At 46.0% G+C, this 23,145-nt stretch overlaps 1 protein-coding gene across 9 annotated transcripts in view; it reads left to right on the forward strand.

Moving 5' to 3' along the window:
* Positions 1-23,145, forward strand: part of GIGYF2 (GRB10 interacting GYF protein 2) — a 155,843-nt gene that overhangs the window by 25,508 nt on the left and 107,190 nt on the right. For 7 of the 9 annotated variants that reach the window (XR_007775958.1, XM_050965306.1, XM_050965308.1 and 4 more), the window contains one exon: positions 9,237-9,332. Coding sequence is in view for 6 of the 9 variants with exons in the window: in XM_050965306.1 (XP_050821263.1) it covers positions 9,237-9,332 (96 nt within the window). In the remaining 3 variants the exon portion in view is untranslated. Of the gene's footprint in view, positions 1-9,236; positions 9,333-13,354; positions 13,437-23,145 lie in introns of those variants that run through there. The other 2 variants (XM_050965313.1, XM_050965310.1) reach the window with 2 other exon arrangements.

Raw genomic sequence — 23,145 nt, forward strand, 5'->3', positions numbered from 1 at the left:
AATCTGCCAGGGCATACTTTATGCTTCATGCCTCCTTGCCTCGAATGGGGTAATGGATGCTTCTCCGAAAGGATGTGGAGCTCACATAGGTGATCTACAGATGCAGGATCTTTGGTCCCCAAAAGACTCTTATCCATATAAACATGATGAAGCTGAAAACCATAAATTTAGCATGTAAAGCTTTCCTGATCTTCCTCCAGGGAGCCGTGATTCAAACTCTGAAAGATGGTACTACAGCAATGCGCGCTATGTCAGCAGAGAATGGAAAGTGAGATAATCTCTGTCAGGAGACAATACATTTATGGAAGCAATGCATGCAACATTAGATTACTTAACTTTCACAGCTGTATTTACCAGATTATCCCGACAGGAGGTACTCTAGCAATCAAGAATGGGCTCTTGAGGTTTCTGTCCTCCAGCAAATCTTCCTCTAATGGGGACCCTCATTCTTGGACTTAATTGTCACCAACTTTAACAAAGTGTCAAATGTTATGCTGAAGAGGAGGTTGCCTTCCAATCCTGTAGGTGAGAGATTGTTGAAATGGATCTCTAATGGCCCACAGCTGGGCAGATTGTTACCCGTACCAGTGAAAATTCGGATTCAATTTGCTCAATGCACAGCAGTTTGAGAGAGAATTACACAAGCAGTGAAAGGTTATATAATACAGCTTCCTAATAAGCTTCAGTTCCCCAAGCATATACCCTGAGTAACTGTGTTGGCCCTATACAGTATCCTGATTTGCAAACCAAGCAGATATAGCTACCAGTCCTAGATGGAGTCTTTTTTTCTTCTCAAGTACTTAGTATGTTAAATGTCCCCCAAAGCAGGGTGTTGGTTACCACGAGGCCCTCTGGTTCAAAGTCCTAGAAAAGTCTCTCATAGCAAGGGGTTGATTACCCTGGGACCCTCTGTCTTACAGCATCATGGACCTCTTTAGATGTTAATAGAGGATCTAAGAACTATATGATATTCTGAACATTTATATCCCTTGCTCTCAAAGAAGACGCGTGTCCTAGTTTTTCTAATTAATTTTTTAGAAGGGACTTCAAGACAGAGACCGGAGATCAGTTGACATTTACCTTCTCATCTGTCATTCACTTGAGCTCTTAGTGTGGTGCCATCCTAAAGGGTAATTTTGACCTGGGTCATTCAGTACCAATCTCGCTTATCACATTTTCTGTGTTTTCTTTACTTGGTGAGCTGGCCAGTTGACGTGACCAAAATTTCAAGTTGAAAATACACGTGTACACAGATTGAGCCTCTGGTTAACCATTCAAGTGCAATTTCAGCACTTAGTAAATTTCCATACCAACTGTCTGATGTGAAGAGATCCCTGCTCCCAGAATCCTCTAGCAAATTCAGACGTACCAAGCCATACCAAACTTGTGTTCTCCACGTGAATTCGTATGAATCACAGCAATTCATAATTCAGCAACATCCAAACAAGGACCTGATGTATGGTCTTCCATGATCCCTTGAATTTCCAGGATCTTCAGAAAAATGAGACAGGACAAGGGCTTACTAACAATAGCCTCAGTGTTTATACTCCTGACCCGATACACCTCTGGATGCAGCCTCCAATTGCTCTACCAGACCTGTCGTCTTATTTCCCAAGATCATGGCCAAATCCTGTCCCCAGTCCTTCATCTCTGCATCTGATCATATGCACATCTGCTAGCTGAGCATTCTGAACAGAAGGTGGTAATAATAATAATTATTATTAGAGATATACCAATCTCCTAGAACTGGAAGGGACCTTGAAAGGTCATCGAGTCCAGCCCCCTGCCTTCACTAGCAGGTGCTCTTCTGAAGTGCAGTGCAGGACACTCTGATTCAAAGCAGAAAGCCTTCTACGAGGCTAATGTATAGATTAAAGTGGTAAAGACTACTAGCCAAGCTCCTCAGCGTTTGCTAGATGTCGCTATCTAGTAGTGTTTTGAGCTATTTATTATTTTGGAAGCAAACGGTTATCACCATTAGCTCAGTTAGAGTCCACTTAGTTGCAATTTGAGCCTCTCACCCTTTTATTTAAGGTCACACTATCTTTTCACATTCCATAGTTATGAAGTTAGTGAAAGATATGGTCCATAGTTTTCCTCTACTTGGCAGCCCTTCTCTTTTCTAAAATCTTAAATATTATCTTTCTGGCCCTGATGGATCCCTCCTTTGATCCTTTGCAGTCTTGTTCCCTGCCACCTTTGACTAACAGGGTGAGCGAGATCCAAGCGTTGATGTCAAAGCCTCCTTGTGCATTATTGTGTAAGGATAACATGACTCTCAGATCTCACCCAAAGTTCTCGTCTAAAGTAGTCTCAGATTTACACCTGGATCAGTTCATATCCTGGTATTTTTAGCTATGCTGCATTTGACTTTTGGAGAGATTTAAGTCTCATAACTGGATGTGTTGATAGCACTATCATAACTCCCTCAGGAGGAAAAAAAACCTTCTTCTTTGCATTCCACAATAGGTGTGCGTGCTCACCACGTGCACTGGTGCCAGAAGTTTTTCCCCTAGCAGTACCCATAGGGGAGTGCCCCTAGTAACCCCTGGAATGGCGTCCCTGTGGTGCAGTATAAGGGGCTCTGCATGCTTCTCGCCCCCCCCCCCCTTGCTCAGTTCCTTCTTGCTACCAGTGAAGGTGTATCGGAACTGCTCTGCTCCAGCTTTGCTGCAGCTTTCCTCTTGAACTCTCTGTGCCCCTGGCTTTAAGTCATGCGACACTTGCAGGCGGCTAATGCCAGTAAGTGATCCGCATGTGAACTGTTCACGCTATCTGGGGGAAACCCATCTTAGCGATCGTTGCAAGATTTGCAGATCTTTCAGGCCTTGGACCAAGAAGGAAAGGGACATTCGGCTCTGAGCCATTCTGATGAAGTCGGTGTTGACCCCAACTCCAGTGTGCGACTCCGAGTTGGCACCAAGTACCGCGGTGTTGGTGCATGGCAACTCTGCAGTGTCTTCCACCAGTTGGCACCGCTCCCCTTCCGTGGGGCACACCAAGAAGGCTAAGAAGAGGTCGTCTCCGCTGAGACACCAGAGCAAGACCAGGGAAGAGACTAGACCCACACTGAGCAGGTCTTGATCCCCGTCAGCCTTCAGGCCTCCGACACAGGTTGAGCAGAGTTGCCCAGCCCTCTCGGCACAGGCCTCCCTGGTTGTCCAGGTGCCCTCTATGCTGGAGGCCCTGCAAGTGGCTTGGGATGTTATATTTCTGCCGGTATCAGGGGCACTGCCACCGTTGGCTCCCCGGTCCAGAGGCAAGCTACTGCTTGGATCTCTGCAGCCGCCTCCTGGTTGGTACTGTTGGTGGTCTAGGGAATGTTCCCGACGCCTTTTGCTGCCCCGTGAGCAGTCCGTGCCAGTTCCCATCAACCCCCACCAGGTTGTCTGGCTGGGTTCCAACTGGCAGGGGTTCCAGGCACTTCTCTGCCTCGAGGGATCGTAGACGTCGTGAGGGGAGTGGGCCCTGTTGAGACCAGGACAGATGGCACCCGAGGTCCTCGTCTCTGAGAGGCTACTCTAGTCCGTTGCGATATGGGTGTTGATGCCGTTCCTGTTCATCTCGCTCCAGGGCCACACCGCAGCACAACTCCCGCAGTCCTGCTATCTGTCACCTCGCCATCGCGGATCCGCCTGCCAGAGCTGATCATGGAGCACCTCCTGCTGGCGGTATCACTCCTCCATGTCAGGATCACAGTCTTGTAGTTGGCACTGTTCCCAACGCTGCCACCACTCCTGGTCCAGGGACAGCGGCAGTCATATGCCAGCCCAGCCGTCCTTCGTAGTCATCAGTCGCCTGCTCTACTGGTGCCACAGCAGGTGCAGTGGTGGCAGCACCATGGTATCAGTGGGCCTCGTAGCCCCTGACGCAGTCCCCAGTAGGGGCTTGCTCGGTGGCTGGAGCCTTGGAGAGACCGTTGGCCTCCCTATCCCAGTCTTCCAGAAAGGAGTCAGTGGGGCGTGTATCTTCGGTTCCGCACCCAGAGGGTGACCAAATGGTGGGACCTCCAGTACCAGTGGGTATGCAGAATACTGCACCCCAATTCTCATTCTCCCCTGAGGAGGTGATTGTTGCCCCTCTTTCCACTGTTCTGAAGGAGGACTCTTAAGGCCCACGAGGAACTATTGAAAAGGGTGGCATTGATCCTCGACCTTCAGACCGAGGAGGTGGAGGAACCCTCGGACTCTCTCTTCAATGTCCTTCAAATGCTTTGTGGCAAACTTAGGCTTCCTTGCCTCCCATCTCTGAGGGCAGAACAGAAGTACTTTTTGCCCACCAAGGGGCATGAATACCTGTACATCCACCCTGCCCCCAATTCCCTGGTAGTTGAGTTGATCGGCCATAGGGAGAGGCAGGGCCAATCAGCCCCTACTCCAAAAAATAAAGACTCAAGGAGGCTGGACTTATTTGGGAGACTGGTTTATTTGTCCTTGAGGTTTCCAGTTAAGGATGGTGAACCATCAGGCTCTCCTGGGTTGGTACAAGTTCAATTTGTGGGGCTCTCCACCCAAATTCAAGGACTCCGTCCAGGAGCGCGACAGGAAGGAGTTTAAAGCTCTGGTGGAGGAGGATACAGCAGCTGCCAGTGCAACCCTGCAGGCAGTGTCCAATGCCGTGGATACGGATGCAAGATCTGTGGCCTCCGCGGTGTCCATGAGGAGGGTGTTGTGGCTCCTGCTATCTGGGCTGTCCAGTGGGGTGCAGAACTCCTTGCAGGACCTTCTGTTCGATGACAAGGTCCTGTTTGTGGAACAGACAGATGTAAAATTGCACGTCCTGAAAGATTCTCTCACAACACTCAAGACACTTGGCCTCTACGTCCTGGCCTCGGCCAGGACCAAGTTTAAGCCTTAGCAGGCTCCCACCCAGGCCACCCACTCTGAATATGAGCCCCCTTATAAAAAGTCACACGACTATAAGAAACACCTACAGAGGCAGTCCTGGTCTGCCCCCAGCCTGTGCCCTCCAAGGGTAAACAAGTGGGGAAATGTAAGTTTTGATGGGACTCCTGGGGGTGACTTACCAGTTCATTACCAGGGATCCACCTGCAATAAAGCTTCCCTTCTCCAACCGGTTGTGTGCTTTTCTCCCTGAGTGGTCGCGGCTGACTTAAGACCTTTGGTTTCTCAACACAGTCTCCCGGGGCTACGCTCTCCAGTTTACCTCTACCCTGCCCAACTACCCTCCGTCCCCATCCCTACTAGGGGACCCCTCTCACAAGCCCTGCTTGAGCAGGAGGTGGGGTGGCTCCTTGGTTTAGGAGTGGTGGAAGTGGTACCAGTGGAGTTCAAATGCAAGGGGCACTATTCCCACTATTTCCTTATCCCAAAGGCCAAAGGGGGACTCAGGCCTATCCTGGACCTGCGAGATCTGAACCAGTACATCGTAAAGCTCAAGTTGCACATGTTCTCTCTGGCTTCCTCATCCCCTCCCTGGATCCTGGGGACTGGTACGCAGTGCTTGATCTGCAGGACATGTACTTCTGCATGCATATATTCGAGGAACACAGGCGTTTCCTCTGTTTCATGGTGGGCAGGAGCACTACCAATTTACAGTCCTCCTCTTCGGACTGTGCATTGCTCCCAGGGTATCACGAAGTGCATGTCTGTGGTGGCGGCCTACCTCAGATGTGTGGTTCAGATCTTCCCCTGTCTGGATGACTGACAGGTCAAGGGCAGCTCGAGATCGCAGATGTGGGATCACATGGCGGCACTCCTGTCCACATGTGGCACCCTCGGCCTGTTGGTAAACGACACCAAGTCCACGTTAGTCCCAGTGCAGAGTTCATCGGGGCAGTCCTGAACACTACATTGGCCAGGACCTGCCTCCCACCAGACAAATTCGAGACCCTGAAAGGGCTCATTGCCACAGTCACACAGTTCCTTGTGACCACATCCAGAGCTTGCCTCCAGCTCCTGGGTCACATGTCGGCATGCACATATGTGGTTTGCCATGTCAGACTCAGGATGAGGCTCCTCCAGCTCTGGTTGGCCTTGGTGTTCTCCCAGTCCAGAGACAGGATGGACAAAATCCTCACTGTGCCCGAGCCGGTGGTCGCCTCCCTACAATGATGGCCCTCTCTAGGGGAACATGCTCCATGGGGTCCCATCCAGGGGCAGACCCTCATATGTGGAGCTGGTGTCCAATGCATTGGACCTGGGGTGGGGAGCCCATGTGGCAAATGTTCAGACCTAAGATCTGTGGTCCGTGCAGGACCTTGCCCTGCATATAAATGTCGAGGAGCTCAGGGCAATCCGGCTGACATGCGTGGCCTTCCACTCGCACCCCTGAGAGCAGAGTGGTCAGGGTTCTCACGGACAACATGGCCTCGATGTTTTACATCAGCAGGCAAGGCGGGGCCCGCTCCTCTGTCAGGAAGCCCTCAGGCTGTGGGACTTCTGTATAGCCCATTATATTTGCCTACAGGCCCATCACTTACTGGGCTCCCAGAACTTGAGTGGATTGCCTGAGCCAAGATTTCTCTCAGCACGAGTGGTCACTACACCCAGAGGTGGTGCACAGGATTTTCCAAGAGTTGGGAACTCCCTAAGTGGATGTTTTTGTGACTTGGCAGAACCACCGGTGTCCCCGTTTCTGCTCCAGGAGGGAGAGGAAGTTGGGAGACAGTGCCATTTCTGAAGCCTTCCTCCTATCCTGGTCGGGCCAGCTTCTCTATGCCTTTCCCCGATCCCACTGATCGGCAAGGTCTTGGAGAAGATAAAAACAGACAGGGCCTGGGTCTTCCTGATTGCTCCTGTGTGGCCCAGGCAACATTGGTACGGGACTTTCATGGGCCTGGCAGTCGTCCCGTCGTGGCCGTTGTCATCCCACTCAGACCTGCTCTCCAAGGGCCAGGGCCGCCACCGCCTCCAACCCAACCTAGCGGCACTCCACCTCACGACGTGGCTGTTCAGTGGTTAAGCTGGGAGGAAAGGACGTGCTCGGAAATGGTTCAGCGCATCCTTTTGAAAGCAGGCGGCCCTCCATGCGTTGGGCCTACTTGGTAAAGTGATCGCGGTTTTCCTGGTGGGCAGCTGAGCTGGGTGTTTTGCGCGTAGCCGCTCCGCTCCAACTCATTTTAGACTGCCTCCTTCACCTTAGAGCCCAAGGTCTAGTGCCCTCGTCCGTCAAAGTGCACTTGGTGGCCATATCGGCCTTCCACCTCCCAGTGCAGGAGCACACAGTATTCTCCCATGTTATGACTGGCTGATTCCTTAAGGGATTGGATTGTCTCTTCCTGTATGTTAGCTCCCCCCTACTTCCTGCAGTGAGACCTGAACTTGGTGCTGGCCCAGTTGATGGGTCCCCCTTCTGAGCTGCTAGCTACATGCTCCTGGTCTCGCCTCTTGTGGAAGGTAGCCTTCTTGGTGGCAATCATGTCAGCTAGATGGGTCTTGGAGCTCAGGGCCATGACCTCTGAGCCCCGTACATGGTGTTCCATAAGGATAAGGTCTGACTCCAACCACATCCTTCGTTCCTCCCTAAGGTGGTCCATGCCTACCACCTTGGTCAGGACATCTTCGTGCCGGTCCTCTGTCCCAAGCTGTATGCGTCCAGCGAGGAGCGCCGCTTCCACACGCTGGATGTGAGACTGGCTCTGACCTTTTACCTGGAGTGGACTAAGCCGTTCAGGAAGTCTTTGCAGCTGTTCATTGCCTTGGTTGAACACATGAGAGCGGCCGATCTCCACTCAGCGGCTCTACAACTGGATCACCTCGTGTATCTGTACCTGGTATGATCTGGCAGGAATCCCTCTGCTGTCGATTGTGAGGGCACACTTAACTAGGGCACAAATCTTGTCGGCTGTCTTTTTAGCCCATGTCTCCATTCCAGATATTTGCAGAGCTGCCACATGGTCTTCTGTTCACCTTGCATTATGCGATTGTCTCCCAAACCAGGGAGGATGCCGGGTTCGGCAGGGCTGTACTCCTTCCTGAGAGTCTGTGAACTCCTACCCACCTCCAACAGATATTGCTTGGCATGACCTATTGTGGAACGCACATGAGCAATCAGTCGAAGAAAAAAGACAGTTACCTTTTCCATAATTGTTGTTCTTCGAGATGTTGCTCGTGTCTATTCCACACCCCGCCCTCCTTCCCCTCTGTTGGAGTTGTCTGGCAAGAAGGAACTAAGAGTTGGGGGAGCGTGCAATGCCCCTTATGTCGCGTCATAGAGGCATCACTCCAAGGGTCGCTAGGGACAGTCCCCTACGGTACTGCTAGGGGAAAACTTCTGGCACCAATGCACCTGGCGAGCACGCACACCAAGGCAGGGCCCGCTCCTTGTGGAATGGACATCAGTGCCACATCTCGAAGAACACCAGTTACGGAAAAGGTAACTGTCTTTTCTGCAAGCCACCCAGGCTTTTTGTATTCTTTGGGACTAGATGTAGGGGACAGGCCATTTTGACTTAAACTGTCATCCTAGTTAGTATCCAATTATATAAAGATCTGTATGAACTGTCTAAATTCATCCTCTTGCATTATGGCGTGCATGAGTAGAGCCCAAACAGCTTCATCGGCATGCTTGAGATTTGCAGGGAAGCTACTTGAAGTTCACTTCACACAGTCACACGATATATTACTCCCTAGTTGCCAGATTAGATGTCCAATTTGGTAGGGCCTGCAGTCTCTCTGTTCAAACAGGACTCCTAGCATCTACTTCCTTAGAGAGGACTGCTATATAAGTGGGATCCACGTGGCCATATACTTGAAGAATGAATAATTGCTTTCTCAACCGTAACTGTGGTTCTTTGAGCTGTTTTTGTCCATTTGGATCCCATGACCTGTTCTCCTTCCCTGCTGAAGTGGAGTGCTTCATACTATGATTTTTTATTGACAAAGGACCTGAGGGGCAGTTGGGCTTGCTTCTCCTTTTGATGTCCTTGGGTGAGGGTATGAGGACATGCCGGGCATAGGTATCGCTCCAGTGGACCCTGCTGGCGAAAAGAATCCTTTGGATGTGCATGGTGCATGTACACCTAGAGTAACATCCACACAGACAAAATATTTCTAAGAATCACACTTTACAGTAAATACCTGTTCTTTTGGCTGACTGTGTTCATGGATATCGGCTTCCAGAACCCTGGAGAAAGACAGGTAGGTATTGAACAGAGAGAGGAGATTTGTTGGTGGCGATTAGAAGGTGCATAGTGCCATCTGTGGAATGTGTATACTGGGATGTAATGCTTGATCTGTAGTGTAACTCTTAACGTGCCATCTCCTTCCCTGCAGATACCTTCAGACCTCCTGGATAAGGAGTTTCAGCCTATTTTACAGGAGGAGCCCCTGCCACCACTGGCACTTGTGCCTTTTACAGAAGAAGAACAGGTTGGTATCTGCAGAGGTTTAACAGATGACTTTGTGAAAAATGAATCTGAATAACTAAGAACGTTCTGTGGACTGGGACTCGACTAGTGGCAGATGACAAATAGACTGTATTTATATCTGAAAACATAAGATTATCAGCATGGAAAGGGTTAAGACTGGGAGACTTGAGCAAAGAGCTCTATAAAAGAGCTCTGTGTTGCCATAGAGTGCAGGTTCCTGGCCTCAAACCCAGTTGGCATCCTATATTGTTTAACCAGAGTCCCTTTGTTCATCATTCTGCTTCTGCTATATTAATAGCAGGCATTCCCTAGTTGAGCTGGCAATCCAAAATTATCAGAAGCTCCCAAGAAATGAGTGAGATTTATGTAGCTTTTTGTAGGATCCTGTCTCTGTGTTCACAGAATTTTCAGATCAGTAGGACAGCAGTTAGAAGAAAAATGTGAAAGTTTTAATGCTAGTTTACCATTTTGGTGATTGCATGACTGCTGATTCTTCAAGTGTCCTCTGCCTATTCGTGCTCATGAGATGCATTTCTGATGGTGGAATTTTTCAATAGCAGTGCCTATGGAAACACATCTGCTCTTCCTCCTGGCCCTCCCTTTTCTGATCCTGAATGTTCTGAGGGTAAGGCTGTAAAAAAGGGCATGTTGTTCTGCCAATTTCTCTTCTAGCTGCCATGCTCACAAATGAGTAACTGCTCTGGGCCCTTGGCCTGGATCCTTGGCTTAGACCAATGCCTTCTGCACACTTAGCATTTATAATAGATTAGATCTTAGTATAAATAGTTAAATTTTAACATTATAGTGATAGGTTTTACTTCTTAATTTTTTTTTTCTAACTAGTAGTTTAGATGATTGGTTCAGTGATTAGGATCCAGTGGTGGATCCAAAGAACAAGGTCTCTTGTCCCACTGTTTTTTCTGGCACTTGAACCTAATGCAAGATGCTTAGCTTGCCTCCAGGAAGGACACACTCACTCAAGAAGGTGCTCTATCTGCATTTCTTTGCTCCTGAAGGCTTGGACAAAAATCAGAATAGACCACAAGCTCTGCTTCTGCAGGAGGTTTGACAACCAAGTTTTTCAGATCCAGCGCATCTCTCAAATCCTTGGGAGCACAGATCAGCATCTGCCCCACGATGCTTCTGGTGAGAAACAGCAAAAATCCCTGCAAAAGGTACTCTCTTTGGTTTAAAGCTTCAGGAAATCTGCAGGACTCAAGAAGAGAGCCAAAACTTTAATCCAAAATTAGAAAGCAGAGATAGGAAAGGCCTCTGAGCAGAGACCGCTACTGCTCCCTCCCCCATTATATTGACCATGGCATGCATAATACCTTCCCTTTCAACACAAGACTAGTTTGTAGCTCTTAACCTAAAGGGTACACATTTCCATATCTCAGTCAGACCGGCACACCCATGTATCTTGGTTTCCTAGTAGGAGGGGATGACTTCCAGTTAAGACTTCTTTCCTTTGGCCTTTCTGCTGCACCCAGGGTTTTTACGAAGTGCACTTATATCTATACATGATTTGGCTAATCAAAGCATTATCAGAAGAAAATTAATCCAGAGCTATATCCTAAATATACTCCCTGTTCAAGAAGTTACGCCTTAGGATAAACTGGGAGAAATCATTATTGAGACTCACATAGGATTACCTTCATAGGAGTGATATTGGACTCATTCTGCAGTGCTGCTTTGCCTGAAGAAATGTTGAAAAGATTAAATGAGCTATGCCACCATTTTCAGATCCATGCCAAAACTCCTCTTTCTCAGACTAATTGACTTCATAGACTCAACTATGTCTTACACTTCACATCCAGCTTAAAAAGAGTCTCTCTGGTACTGGCTGACACAGAATGTGGTCCAGTATCTGTCATAGTGGACTCAGAGTCTGTGTTATGAAAGGAGTAGCTTTCAGCCCTCCAGCACCATCAGCAACAATAACCTGTCACATTGAACGTGGGCTGAGGAGCTCACTTCAACAGGCCGTGTGCTACCACGGAAATGCCTATGAAAAGAAAATGCACATCACTGTGCTAAAAATCAGAGCACTGTGTTGGGCTCTCAGAGCTCTTCTTCCTCATGTCACAAGGTAGAGCATGTTGACATGGACAGACCAGTGGTGATGTACTATATAAACAAACAGGAAGGAGCTCACTCAGCGCAACTATGAAGGGAAGCAGTAGGTCTGTGGCAATGAAGCATACAGCACAGGATGTACCCTGTATTACTACATCTAGCAGAGAAAGACATGTCTTGCGCATCAGCTGAGCAGACACAACAGAACTCCATGAGTGGTTGTTAGAGATGACGATATGCATGATCTTCAGCTCATGGGGTGTCAGGATATAGATCTCTTTCCAGTTAGGCAAAATGCAAAATGAGCCGGGTTTTGCTTGAGAGCAGGAAGTGACAACCAATTCTTTTGGATGCATTCCTCATAAGATGAAGGCAGGTTTTCCTGTATGCCTTCCTCTTACTTTTCCTAATCCCTGGAGGAGTGATGTGGTGATGGTGGTTTAAAAGATAAAATGAAATAAAAAAGGCAAAAAACAAACACAAAACAGTACAGAACTAAAGTAAATTTGGTGATTCTGGCATGGCTGAGAAAACAGTGGTTCTCAGACCACCTTTGGCTATCAAAAGGAGTTTACCAGTCTCTCCTCCTTACTCCAGATCTGCTGAATTGACAAAACAAAATGTCTGAAGACTAGGGCTGTAGGGCTCTGATAGAATTGGAGCAGTCTTGCTCTCTAGATATACATGTCCTAATTAACTGTAGGAAAGAATCAACTTGTAAGTGTCGTTAACCTCAAATGGAAGAGATTTGTTTGGGCAAACAGTAATAACGTAACCCCAGCCATGGCTCCAGTTCAGCATATATTAGAATATCTGCCACAGATGAAACTTTCAGGTTTCTTGCCCATCAATGAAGGTTAATCTAGTAGCCATATTTATAAGCGAGAAGTTATATCAGTAACCATTCAGTATCTGCACGCACGTGAGTTGAGATTTATGAAAGGATTAACATTCCCCAGGAGTTAGTCTTCTGTTGCATGTGGAGACCTCAACAGATTTCTCACATAAATAATGAAGACTCCATTTGGGCCAATGGCAGAATGCCCTTTATCTCACCTTTTAGTTAAACATCTGCTAGAAGAGTGAGTGAACTACATACCCACTAGTTACTGTTTTACATAAGGATAAAGTTGTGCTACGTCCCCATCCCAAGTTCCTGCCCAAAGTGGTGACCAAATGTCATGTTAATCAGTTAACCTGGCAGTGTTCTTTCCAAGATCTCTCTCTCGTGCAGGAGAAAATGTTTCATGTGTTTAGATACAAAAAGGGCTTTAGTTTATTTTAAGTAGAACTCAGTTCAGGAAATCACCATATCTATTGGTTTCCTATGCTGACAGCAAAAAATTCAAAGCAGTCACATCTTACACTATCAAAATAGGTTAGGCTCTGCTTTCATGAGGCCTACGCTTTAGTGTCAGTCCTTGTCCCTAAGGAAATTGGGTCACAGTTTGTAAGCGCTGAGGCAGCTTCAGTGCCATGCTTTAGACATGTTACTTTTACAGAGGTCTGTAGGGCTACAATGTGGAGCTCCCTGCATATGTTTACAAAACACTATTCTTTAGACTTAGTATCCAGAGTGGTTGCGCAGTTTGGCAGGGCAGTACCCTATTTCATTAGGATTCCATGTCCCACCTTCCTCAAAGGGCAGTATTGCTTGTCAAACTACTCTCATGAGTGGGAATATGCAGAGGACACTCAAAGAAGAAATGGAGGTTACTCACCTTAACCAGAAGTCTTTGAGAGAAATTCACGCATCCTGCCCACCTTTCTCTCTTCCTCAGAGTCCTAATTACAACCAAAGTGGGACTTGGAGGAGGCACTTGAAGGATCTGAGGCGACTAGAGTGCCACATCCCCTTTTATAGCCTCGCCCTCAGAACATTCAGGAACAGTGAGGGGAGGGGCAGGAGGGGGCATGAAAACGCTCCAACGGGCACTGCTATCAAAAAGTTCCACAGTCAAAGCTGGACCTGAGGCACATCCTGTAAGTGTGACTATGCAGAGTCCATCTTGAAGAACTCTGGTTACAGGTGAGTGACCTCCATATTTAGTTCTGTGTCATCTTGAAGGCGCTGTGCTCACTGTTCTCCTTAAGAGTACCTCTGCCTTAGTTTCTGTGCCTGCTAAAACAACAATTGTTGTCCCACTTTTTACATTTTGAGGATGTTTTCTTCCAACTTTTCTAGATATGACACTCAGTCTTAGAGGTTGTTGAATGGGGCCTTGGAGAGGATACTCTTCCAAGTCAGGCAAAGTTTTCCTTTTCAATTATCCTTTTTCTGAGTGGGTCTTATATAGTGAGGTCAACTATCATGTTAGAGATGTCTAGACGTCTATGAGTCTATGAGACAATTGGTGTCAGAGCCCTGCAGATCCCCTGCTGAATGGAGTCAATTGTAATACAGACCTGCTGCCTGGGTCTTGATGGTTTTATTACTTCCCCAAGTACTCAATAGTGAGTGGTGGTAGAGTTTCAAGGGGATGCCATTATTACCTCAGTTTCCCTCTCTGGGGGTAAAAGTGGTCCTTGTGTTCATGTCCTTGGAAGCCAAAGAAGATTGACTTCGCTTATAAATCTCTTGGCACTCAGGTTTCCAAAGTTTGGCTCTCAAGGTATTCATCCTTCATCTCCATCCAGATAATACAAATTCTCAGATCTCACGGTGGGAATGTATTAAACTGTCAAGAAGGCTCTTGGTCTCCCTCTTATAGTAGGAAGCTGTTTGCCTGTGAGAATGGTGTATTTGTAACAATGCAGAGCCCTTGGCTTTGCATCTCACAGGGGAGAAGGGTACCTAGTTTTTGATCCGATCTGCAGAGGAGATGATCATGAGTAATTCCCCAAGGATTCAGTGGCAGTCTTTCTCTAAAAACCAAACAGTCTTATGATTTTTCACTCTTTCTTTTTTTGGTTCTGGGCTCCTTCCTGTGAGACAAGCGGCGTTCCCCAAGCTGTAAGGTGGAGGTTCCCGATCTGTGGCCTATGAAGAGTTGGCTGGTCATGTGGTGCTGACTGTCCTCCTGTCTCTAGCTATTAACTTGATTGAAAGATGAAAGTGTAGTTGCTTACATGCAAAATGCTAGGAAGTTGCTTGCTTGCTTGCTTGTTTGCTTGCTTGCTACTGTAGGTTCCTATAGATACACATATGAACAGTGGCTGCGGGAGGTGGGCTGCAGAACCATGAATGACAGAGCCAGTGGTCCACAGGATAATCTCTATTAGGATGTGGCCCAAACTGTGAAAAAAATTGAGAACCTCTGTTCTACAGTTGTTGGTTCTTAAGGGTGGGTGTAGCAAGCCTGATTTTGTGCCAGCTCTTCATGTAGATGCCTGCCATCTTTTGAACCTTACTATCAGTTCCGTCTTGATGGTAGTCAGCAGTGGAGCTCTCTGCAAGACCTCTGGCTCTCTATTTGCCCTCTGGCTTTTCAGTCCTCTCATCATCTGTCTGTCTTTGTTGTTGTTGTTGTGTTCTTCCCTACCTTCTAGCCAGACTCAGTCTTTATAGTATTATTTGTGGACACCCCAGCAATTTTGGTTTCTGGTGCAGGAGTGCTGGTAAAGTTTGTTCCCAGAGATTTCAAAGAAACTTTGGTTCCTTACCCGAGATCATTCTATTGGACACTGTGTTTTGTGGCTTAGTGTCCTGACCCATTTCATTGCCTCTTCATCTTTGTTTTTACTTTGGAATCAGTTTGCATGCAGAGACACTTGCTTTGTGTGTCTTTACCTTTTCAGGATTTTGTCCATTGCCTTGACCTCTAAGAAGGAAGAATGCTCAGGAGAAATGTACAGATGAGTTACCTGCACTAGTAGCTATCATCCAGTAGAACCACGTTCTTGCACCATATATTTGACCAGTTGAAGTTGTGGCAGACACTTCACATCAAAGCCCAAGTCTCAAAAGACAATTGAGAAACATTTATTTCTAGAGAATGTGGTCTTGTTTCTCAGTCCTCACATGAGGTCTTGAGAGTTAGCGCTACCACAAATACATTATTGTTCCCCGAGATCCTGAGCTTTGGTGCTGGGATTTCTTTGGACAAAGGGTTTTACTAGCCCGTAATTGCAATCCTTCAAGTAGGGCTGCGAGCTTTTCATGAGCAAAGGGCAAATTGAGCTCTGGTAAAAGGTGCAAGTAAGGTTCCTTCTCAGACACTGTGAGTTTAAAGCACGAACCTATTCTAACATCAGCTCTGGGGTGGCTTTTCGGTGTGGTTTATGTGATAGCTGGAGTGGATGCTTTGCGGTATATGTCAGTAGGTCTACTTTGCTGCAAGATCTTAGCAAGAGATCTGGAAAAATTAGGATCTGAGGAATATGTGGACCACGTCTAGTTGAAGGCCAACATGTTCTCTTGAGTCTGTTCTGTTCTTGTGCTCCCTTCTACGAGAGAGTCAGTTTTCATTGCAATAGCTGACTTCAGCTGAACCTGATAGACATCTGCCCTGACAAAAGCAGCAGGAGGAGTGGGTCCTAAGCTCTGTCTCGTAAAGGATCAAAATTGAAGGTTTTTTTTTTTTTTTTTTTTTAAGGATTCCAGCGTGGATAGCCAGCCCAGTCATGTTCTGTAGCTTGGCAGGACCGCTCTCTCAGAAGCAGACTGAGCTCTTTAAGCCAGGGCGGCTTGTTGCCTTGAGTAAGTGGATCTGTCATGGTTCATTAGAGCTAACAGTTATGAATTCAAATCCCTCTTCTGATTCAGTCTCTCTTTTTCTGGCCCAATGAATATTTAAGTACTTATACAAAATCAAACATCTTCGACCGGAAAGATTGAGCCATGAATAGCCTATAGCCTAGTGATTAGGGCAGTCACCTGGTAGAAGGGAGACGTGAATTCAAGTCCCTGCTCCAGAATGGGGATTGAACCCTGCGTTTCCTGCATTCCAGGCAGGTGCTCTGACCACTGGTAAAGATTATAAAGGGGTGTGCACACCGCCTTCCCTCTTCTCCCCCCTCAAACTATTTGCCCAACTTGCGAGTTAATGTTTTACATGGAAATTAATTTTCTTGGTGACAGTGACTTTAGCTATAGTGAACTAGCTTCAGGCTGAAGTCATTCACCTTACGTTGCATATTACTAGGTGGTGTTATGAACTTTTCCGAGATTCCTCTTCAAGGAATATCATGTGCCACAGACAATGTATAACAGCCATATGGGTCTCATTCCTTGTACTTAGAGAGCATTCTTGTTCGGATTAGGTCTCTAGAAAGAAATCCTGCTTTCTCTCAACCCTGCAAAACTGGCTTGTAGAATGAGGGAGTTCAAAGTCTCTTGCTCCATCCTATTGGCTATTGAGAGTAAAGTCTGATGTGTTTGGGAGGAATCTTTGGGGAGTGGGGAGAAATAAAAATTATTTTTGCATTGGCCTTTTTTTCTGCCTGTTGTAGTAGTAATATTTAATTATTTTGTATTATGTTAGCACTGAGAGACCCAAACAAAGATTGTGGCTCCATTGTGGTAGACCATCTACAAATGTAGAGGAGACCAGTTTGTGCTCCAAAGGGTTTCCAAATTAAATAGACAAGACAAAGGCTGGAAGAAATGAAGCATTAGCACCATTTTACCAGTGGAGCTATAAAGCACAGAGTTTTGAAAGAGAGATGCAATATCTCTTCAGAGAGATAGAATTACAAGTAATATTCCCTATCCTTACAAGTGTAGAATGGATGAAACTTTTTCCAGTTAAACTTCATATAAGAAAGTCCAGATTAGCAATGCAGTCAAACAAAGGACAGGCACTTACAACTTCAACTTCAACTCATCCACTTGAACTGAGTTCAGTATTTGTGTCAAATGGATGGGCCCCCAAGTTAACAGAAAATCTGATATTTTCATTGAAGCCTTTTGCACATGTAATGAATGCTTTGAAAAACTGTGTGCATAGTTGGTACCAATGAACAGGTCATTAATGGCACAAGACTATTCTCTTATTTTCTTCTTGTCACTCACTGACTTCTTGCTACCTTACTGGCTGATTTTGGGCTACTTATACAGTGCTTTTGCAGCTAAGAGATTTTTCTCCAGCGGTAAACAGTAGTACAGATGCAGCTCGTGAATCTTGTGCTCCAACCTAGTGCATAGTGTATTGCTGAAATTCTTTCATCTAAAATTCCAAACTCTTACACTGTGTCATGATGGACTTCTAAGTCTGAACTGCCTATAATCATCAGTTCTCTTTATCTGCAGATGGTCGAGAAACTTCATTTGCCCCTTTTCTGCTTATTTTTTTTCCTTTCTTCCTGGACAGTTTTAGTTTTCAGATGTTTAGAATAGCCATTTAGTTTCTCTAACAAATAAAACAAGTTTTTAAAGCATTAAACTACTGTCAATATTGAAATTTTCTTGTAAAAGTTTTTCTTCCAAAGCTCTTATTTTTCTTAGATTACTTTTTTTTTTAATCAAGCTTCTTACTACTTAGTGTATTTTGGTCCTCTTATTTTTTTGGTGTTGAAGATTGTTTCAAGTAATGGCCAAAATTCAATCACACAGTGTCCGTTGGTAGAGACTGTAAGTGCTTGTGTGTTAAGGGTACATAGAGCTTGGGGGAAGTTAGACCATAAAACATCTACTGCAAACTCTGCTTAAAGATGTTTCCTTTAAGTTTTGAGGTCCCAGAAAGAGCACGTTAGCCTCTGGAAGACCTTTCTAATCTAAGTCACTCTGTCATTGTGAAAAGCCTGGGAAGAAGTTCTCAAAGGAAACAAAGCACCTGAGTAGGTTTGGCATATGTCTGATCTAATGATTTATTGTTAGTCACTATTTTAGGCAAAGCTGGCAGCATACAATTGCTGTGTTTATAATAAGGTTGCCTAACATTTTCCATTATAAAACCCTGCTTTTCAGTTGCTTTTAATTTCCAAACTTTAAAACTGTTCAGGCTGAAATTTTCCATGCCAGTTGTCTATCTTAGGGTAAATTTTATTTTTTGGAAAATTTTCAGCAAAAACAATTAACCTCATTCTCAGAAAAGGCTAAAGGAAAAAATGCGTTTTTCCCAGTGTTAAATTTGTATAGTAGTTTTGTAGAGAAGCATAGACGTCCATGCTTTAGAGCAAGATTTCAGAATCTGGCAGGGGGAGTGTCTTGGGGGTCAGAGGTTTCTTTTGCTGTCCCCAGGAAAATACACACAATTTGGCTGATTTACAAACCTCTGAAAATTGTTCTAAGCACATGCTTGGTAGCAGCTTGTTTGGCAGCCCTTTCACAGAGCAGGACTTTCCCTGAAACTGCTCCTTGTGCTGGTGGGGGTTGGGGGAGGGTGGCCATGTGGGTGCCAGGAAGCAAAACTGAAAACAACTTTCTCCTGTTCTCTGTGCTCCTCTTGCTGGCTCTTCGGCAATATGGACAAGGAGGAAGCAGCAGCCTGAGTCAGAAGGGTGAGGAGATGGGATGGAGTGTATTCTTTGGTGGGAAAAGGAGCAGGTTGGTATAGGGATAGGAATAGTTGATTGGGGTGCAGGAACAGAAGGGGGTGGACTCAGGGCAACACACTAACGGGCATGCTATGAGTGAGAAGATAGAATGGTCTGTAACCATTAGACCTTAATCCGTTCCAGAACCAGGAATAGAATTCAGGATTCCTGAGTTGAAACGTGCCTTTGCTGTCTAGGTGTGAAACCCACTTAGGATATGTCTACATTGCACACTAAGCTCAGGGTTGAGCCCAACCCTGCCTCTTCCCCCCCCCCCCCCAGTCTGAATTGGGTCAGCAAACACTTAAGGAGCTGCTCCTAGTGCCCTGCTAGGAGTTGCTCAGAGCCTGAGTCCCACTGTGACTCATGTCTATGTCATGTCATTTTGCAGTATGGACGCAGCTCAAGCCACAGATCGGAAACAGAAGGTCTGTGTAGTGCATTATAGACAGTTTGAATGGCTCTGAGACCCCAGGTCCAGCAATTGGATCCCCAAGTTTACAATGCTCAAGTGTGCTCTTGAAAATACTGAGTCCACAAGCCCATGTCCCACAGGTGCAGGTTTACAATGCAGTGTAAACATACATCTAGTGTCTTTCTCCTCATCTAGTGTTTGGTATACCTAAAGGATAAGTCTGCTGTTGCTGCCAGTTACTCCATTATCTGTAGTAGTAGTGGTTCATGCAATGGATCTCAATAGTCTAACTGTGCCCCCCATGGAGGTCAGTATGCTTCCACATGATGGAATTTCTGCTTTTAAATTTGCTTTTTTAAATCATTAGGAAATTAAATTAAATTATCTTCCTACACTAAAGTGGCAAAGCCAAGCAGTTGAATTAAGGTTGCCTGTGCAACCTTAATTCTTCTTTGAGTGATGGTCCTTATTGTATGCCAGTGAGGATAACGTGCCATGCAGCTGTAGCCAGAGCTTTTCAACATAGTAGTAGTGTCTGTTGGTCTGTGCATGCGCCCTTGCATAACCTTGTGGTTTTGCCGGAGGTGATAAAGGGCAGGGTGGACCGACTGTGTGCTCAGTTCCATCTCACTGCCACGTGGTCTGAGTCAGAGCTTCTGGTTTTCTCTTGCTTTCCAGAAAAACTGTTTTTATTCTTGTATATAGTTCGGATTTTACTGATTTTTTTTTTTTGCAGTAATTTTTATAGGATTAAAGATTTTGGGATGCTGCCCTGGTGGCTTCCCACTAAACTGTTCTCCCAGCGCCCATGTCTGGGCACTGGATTATACCAAAGATTCTAGAGTTCAAGGTTTGCGCTTCCTGACCTTGCTCATTTTCACACAGCAACAAGTGCCAACACTATTTGTACTGCTTGGGGGAAGCCCACATCACGTCCAGGTGCAGTATCTGCCTCTCGTTCCTGGCTTGTACCTGGGAAGGCCAAGCTCTCCACCTAAAGAAACACTTGTTGAGGTGGTCATGAGGTTTCAGTGGGATTCAGGTTGGGGGACCTCCTCCCCCATAATCAACCTGAGCAATTTGAGGAGTGCTCCTGCTACTGCGGAGCTCCTTCTGAGTTTTAAAGCCTACTTACTTACCAGTGTATGTGCTGGGGACCTTAAGAGTCTTGAGACCTGATATCCCAACAGATGCACAAATTACCGTTGAGCCTTTCTTGGATCCACAATGTTGATAGCTAGGTCAACTTATATGCACTAGATCTCCACATGCTGTTGATCGGAGTGAGGTCTCTAAACCTACTTATTTACTTCTTCAAATGTTCAAAATACATCTAGGCACGAATGTGGTGCTGTCTTTCCAATAAATTAAAAATTAAAGCATAAACAAAGGAGGATCATAGTGGATAGTCAACTGAACATGAATTCGAAATGCCATGCTGTGGCCAAAAGGATAAATACGATCCTTGGATATATAAATGGGAATCTTGAGTAGAAGTTGGGAAGTACTTTACCTGTATTTGGCACTGGTGCAACTGCTGTTGGGACTGTCCAGTTTTGTTTTCCACATTTCAAAAAAGACTTTGGTAAATTGGAGAGTGTTCCGAGAAGAGCCATAAGAATGGTTGAAGGATTGGAAAACAGGCTTTATTAATGATAGACTCAAGGAGCATAATCTATTCAGTTTAAATAAAAAGTTAAGGGTGACTTGATCAGTATATAAGTACCTAAATGGGGAACAAAATAATTGATCTGTAATCTAGCAGACAGAGGTATAACAAGATCCATTGGCTGGAAGTTGAAGCTAGGTAAATTCAAATTAAAACTACGATACAGATTTTTCGCAGTGAAAGTAATTAATCATTGGAACAACTTGGAGAACCACCTCAATGCTTGCTATCACTGGTAACTTTTAAATCAAGAATGGATGTTTTTCTAAAAGATAAACTCTAGTTCAGTGGTTCTTAACCGTGTGGGTATGCAGAGGTCTTCCGTGGGGTAGATCAGCTTAGCTAGCTGTTTGCCTAGTTTTATAACAGGCTACATAAAAAGCAGTAGCAAAGTCAGTACAAACTAAAATTTCATACGGACAATAACTTGTTTATACTGCTCTATATACTATGCACTGAAATGTAACTACAATATTTTATATTCTGATTGATTTATAATTGTATGGTAAAAATGAGAAAGTAAGCAATTTTTCAGTAATAGTGTGCTGTGACACTAGTATTTTTGTGTGATTTTTGTAATCAAGTAGGTTTTAAGTGAGGTGTAACTTGGTGATATGCAAGACAAATCAGACTCCTGAAAGGGGTACAGTTGTCTGGAAAGCTTGAGAACCACTTCACTAGTTCAATCAGGAATTATTTCAAGGAAATCCTGTGGGCTGTCTTATACAGGAGGTCAGTCTCGATGGTCACAATGGTCTCTCCTGACTATCCGTAGTTCACCAAGGTGTTTTATGCTTGCATATATGCATTTTTTTCCCCCCAGGGATGGGTAAGCAACCAGGTATTAATTGTACTTTTTGTGGCAGAGCTCCAACCTTGTCCTCATGGGTCCCGCTCTTCCAGGCAGTTTATGCTAGCCCCAGAGGCTCACTGTGACCCTCCATGTGGCCCTTCTCTCTCTAGGGCCAGAGTTAGTCTATTGAGCCCTTTTCATCATAAGCCAGCAAGAAGATTGGTGAGAGAACTCCCACAGTCTCTGTTGTCCCTATGGCCTTATTTCAGAAGAGTTTAGTCTCCTGTCCTAACAGAGGCCTGTCTTCCCCTCCCAGGAGGTGTTTCTTTAGTGGCGGGTTGGGGGGAAGCTGGGCCTGTCCTCTACTCCTGGTTCTGGCCCAGGGACCCTAATGGCAGTAGCTGTTGGCAGCTGACCTTTCACTGCCAGAATTGGTACATTTCCCTGGGCTACTTCGCTACAGCTCTCCCGGTTCTCTCTCTCAACACCTTCTTCACCCTTACCTTTGGGCTCCCTTTCCAGGGGCTTGACGGTGTCTTCATTACCTCAGCCACACTTCCTTACTGAATGAGGGAGGCAACCTATGACAGAGGATGTGGAAAAAGCTAATGTACTCAATGATTTTTTTGCCTCTATCTCCACAAACAAGGTCAGCTCCCAGACTGCTGCACTGGGCAGCACAGTATGGGGAGAAGGTGACCAGCCCTCTGTGGAGAAAGAAGTGGTTCGGGACTATTTAGAAAAACTGGATGAGCACAAGTCTATGGGGCCAGATGTGCTGCAGCCGAGAGTGCTAAAGGAGTTGGCAGATGTGATTGCAAAGCCATTAACCTTTATCTTTGAAAACTCATGGCGAATGGGGGAGGTCCCGGATGACTGGAAAAGGGCTACTGTAGTGCCCATCTTTAAAAAAGAGGAAAAGGAGGATCCGGGGAACTACAGGCCAATCAGCTTCACCTCAGTCCCTGGAAAAATCATGGAGCAGGTCCTCCAGGAATCAATTCTGAAGCACTTAGAGGAGAGGAAAGTGATCAGGAACAGTCAGCATGGATTCACCAAGGGCAAGTCATGTCTGACTAACCTAATTGCCTTCTATGGGGAGATAACTGGGTCTGTGGATGAGGGAAAAGCAGTGGATGTGTTATTCCTTGACGTTAGCAAAGCTTTTGATACGGTCTCCCACAGTATTCTTGCCAGCATGTTAAAGTATGGGCTGGATGACTGGACTGTAAGGTGGATAGAAAGCTCGCTAGATCGTCAGACTCAATGGGTAGTGATCAACGGCTCCATGTCTAGTTGGCAGCCGGTTTCAAGTGGAGTGCTCCAAGGGTCGGTCCTGGGGCCGGTTTTGTTCAGTATCTTCATTAATGATCTGGAGGGTGGCGTGGACTGCACTCTCAGCAAGTTTGCAGATAACACTAAACTTGGAGGAGTGGTAGATATGC

This window comes from Gopherus flavomarginatus, chromosome 8 (assembly GCF_025201925.1).
Source record: "Gopherus flavomarginatus isolate rGopFla2 chromosome 8, rGopFla2.mat.asm, whole genome shotgun sequence".
Taxonomy (NCBI): Eukaryota; Metazoa; Chordata; order Testudines; family Testudinidae; genus Gopherus; species Gopherus flavomarginatus.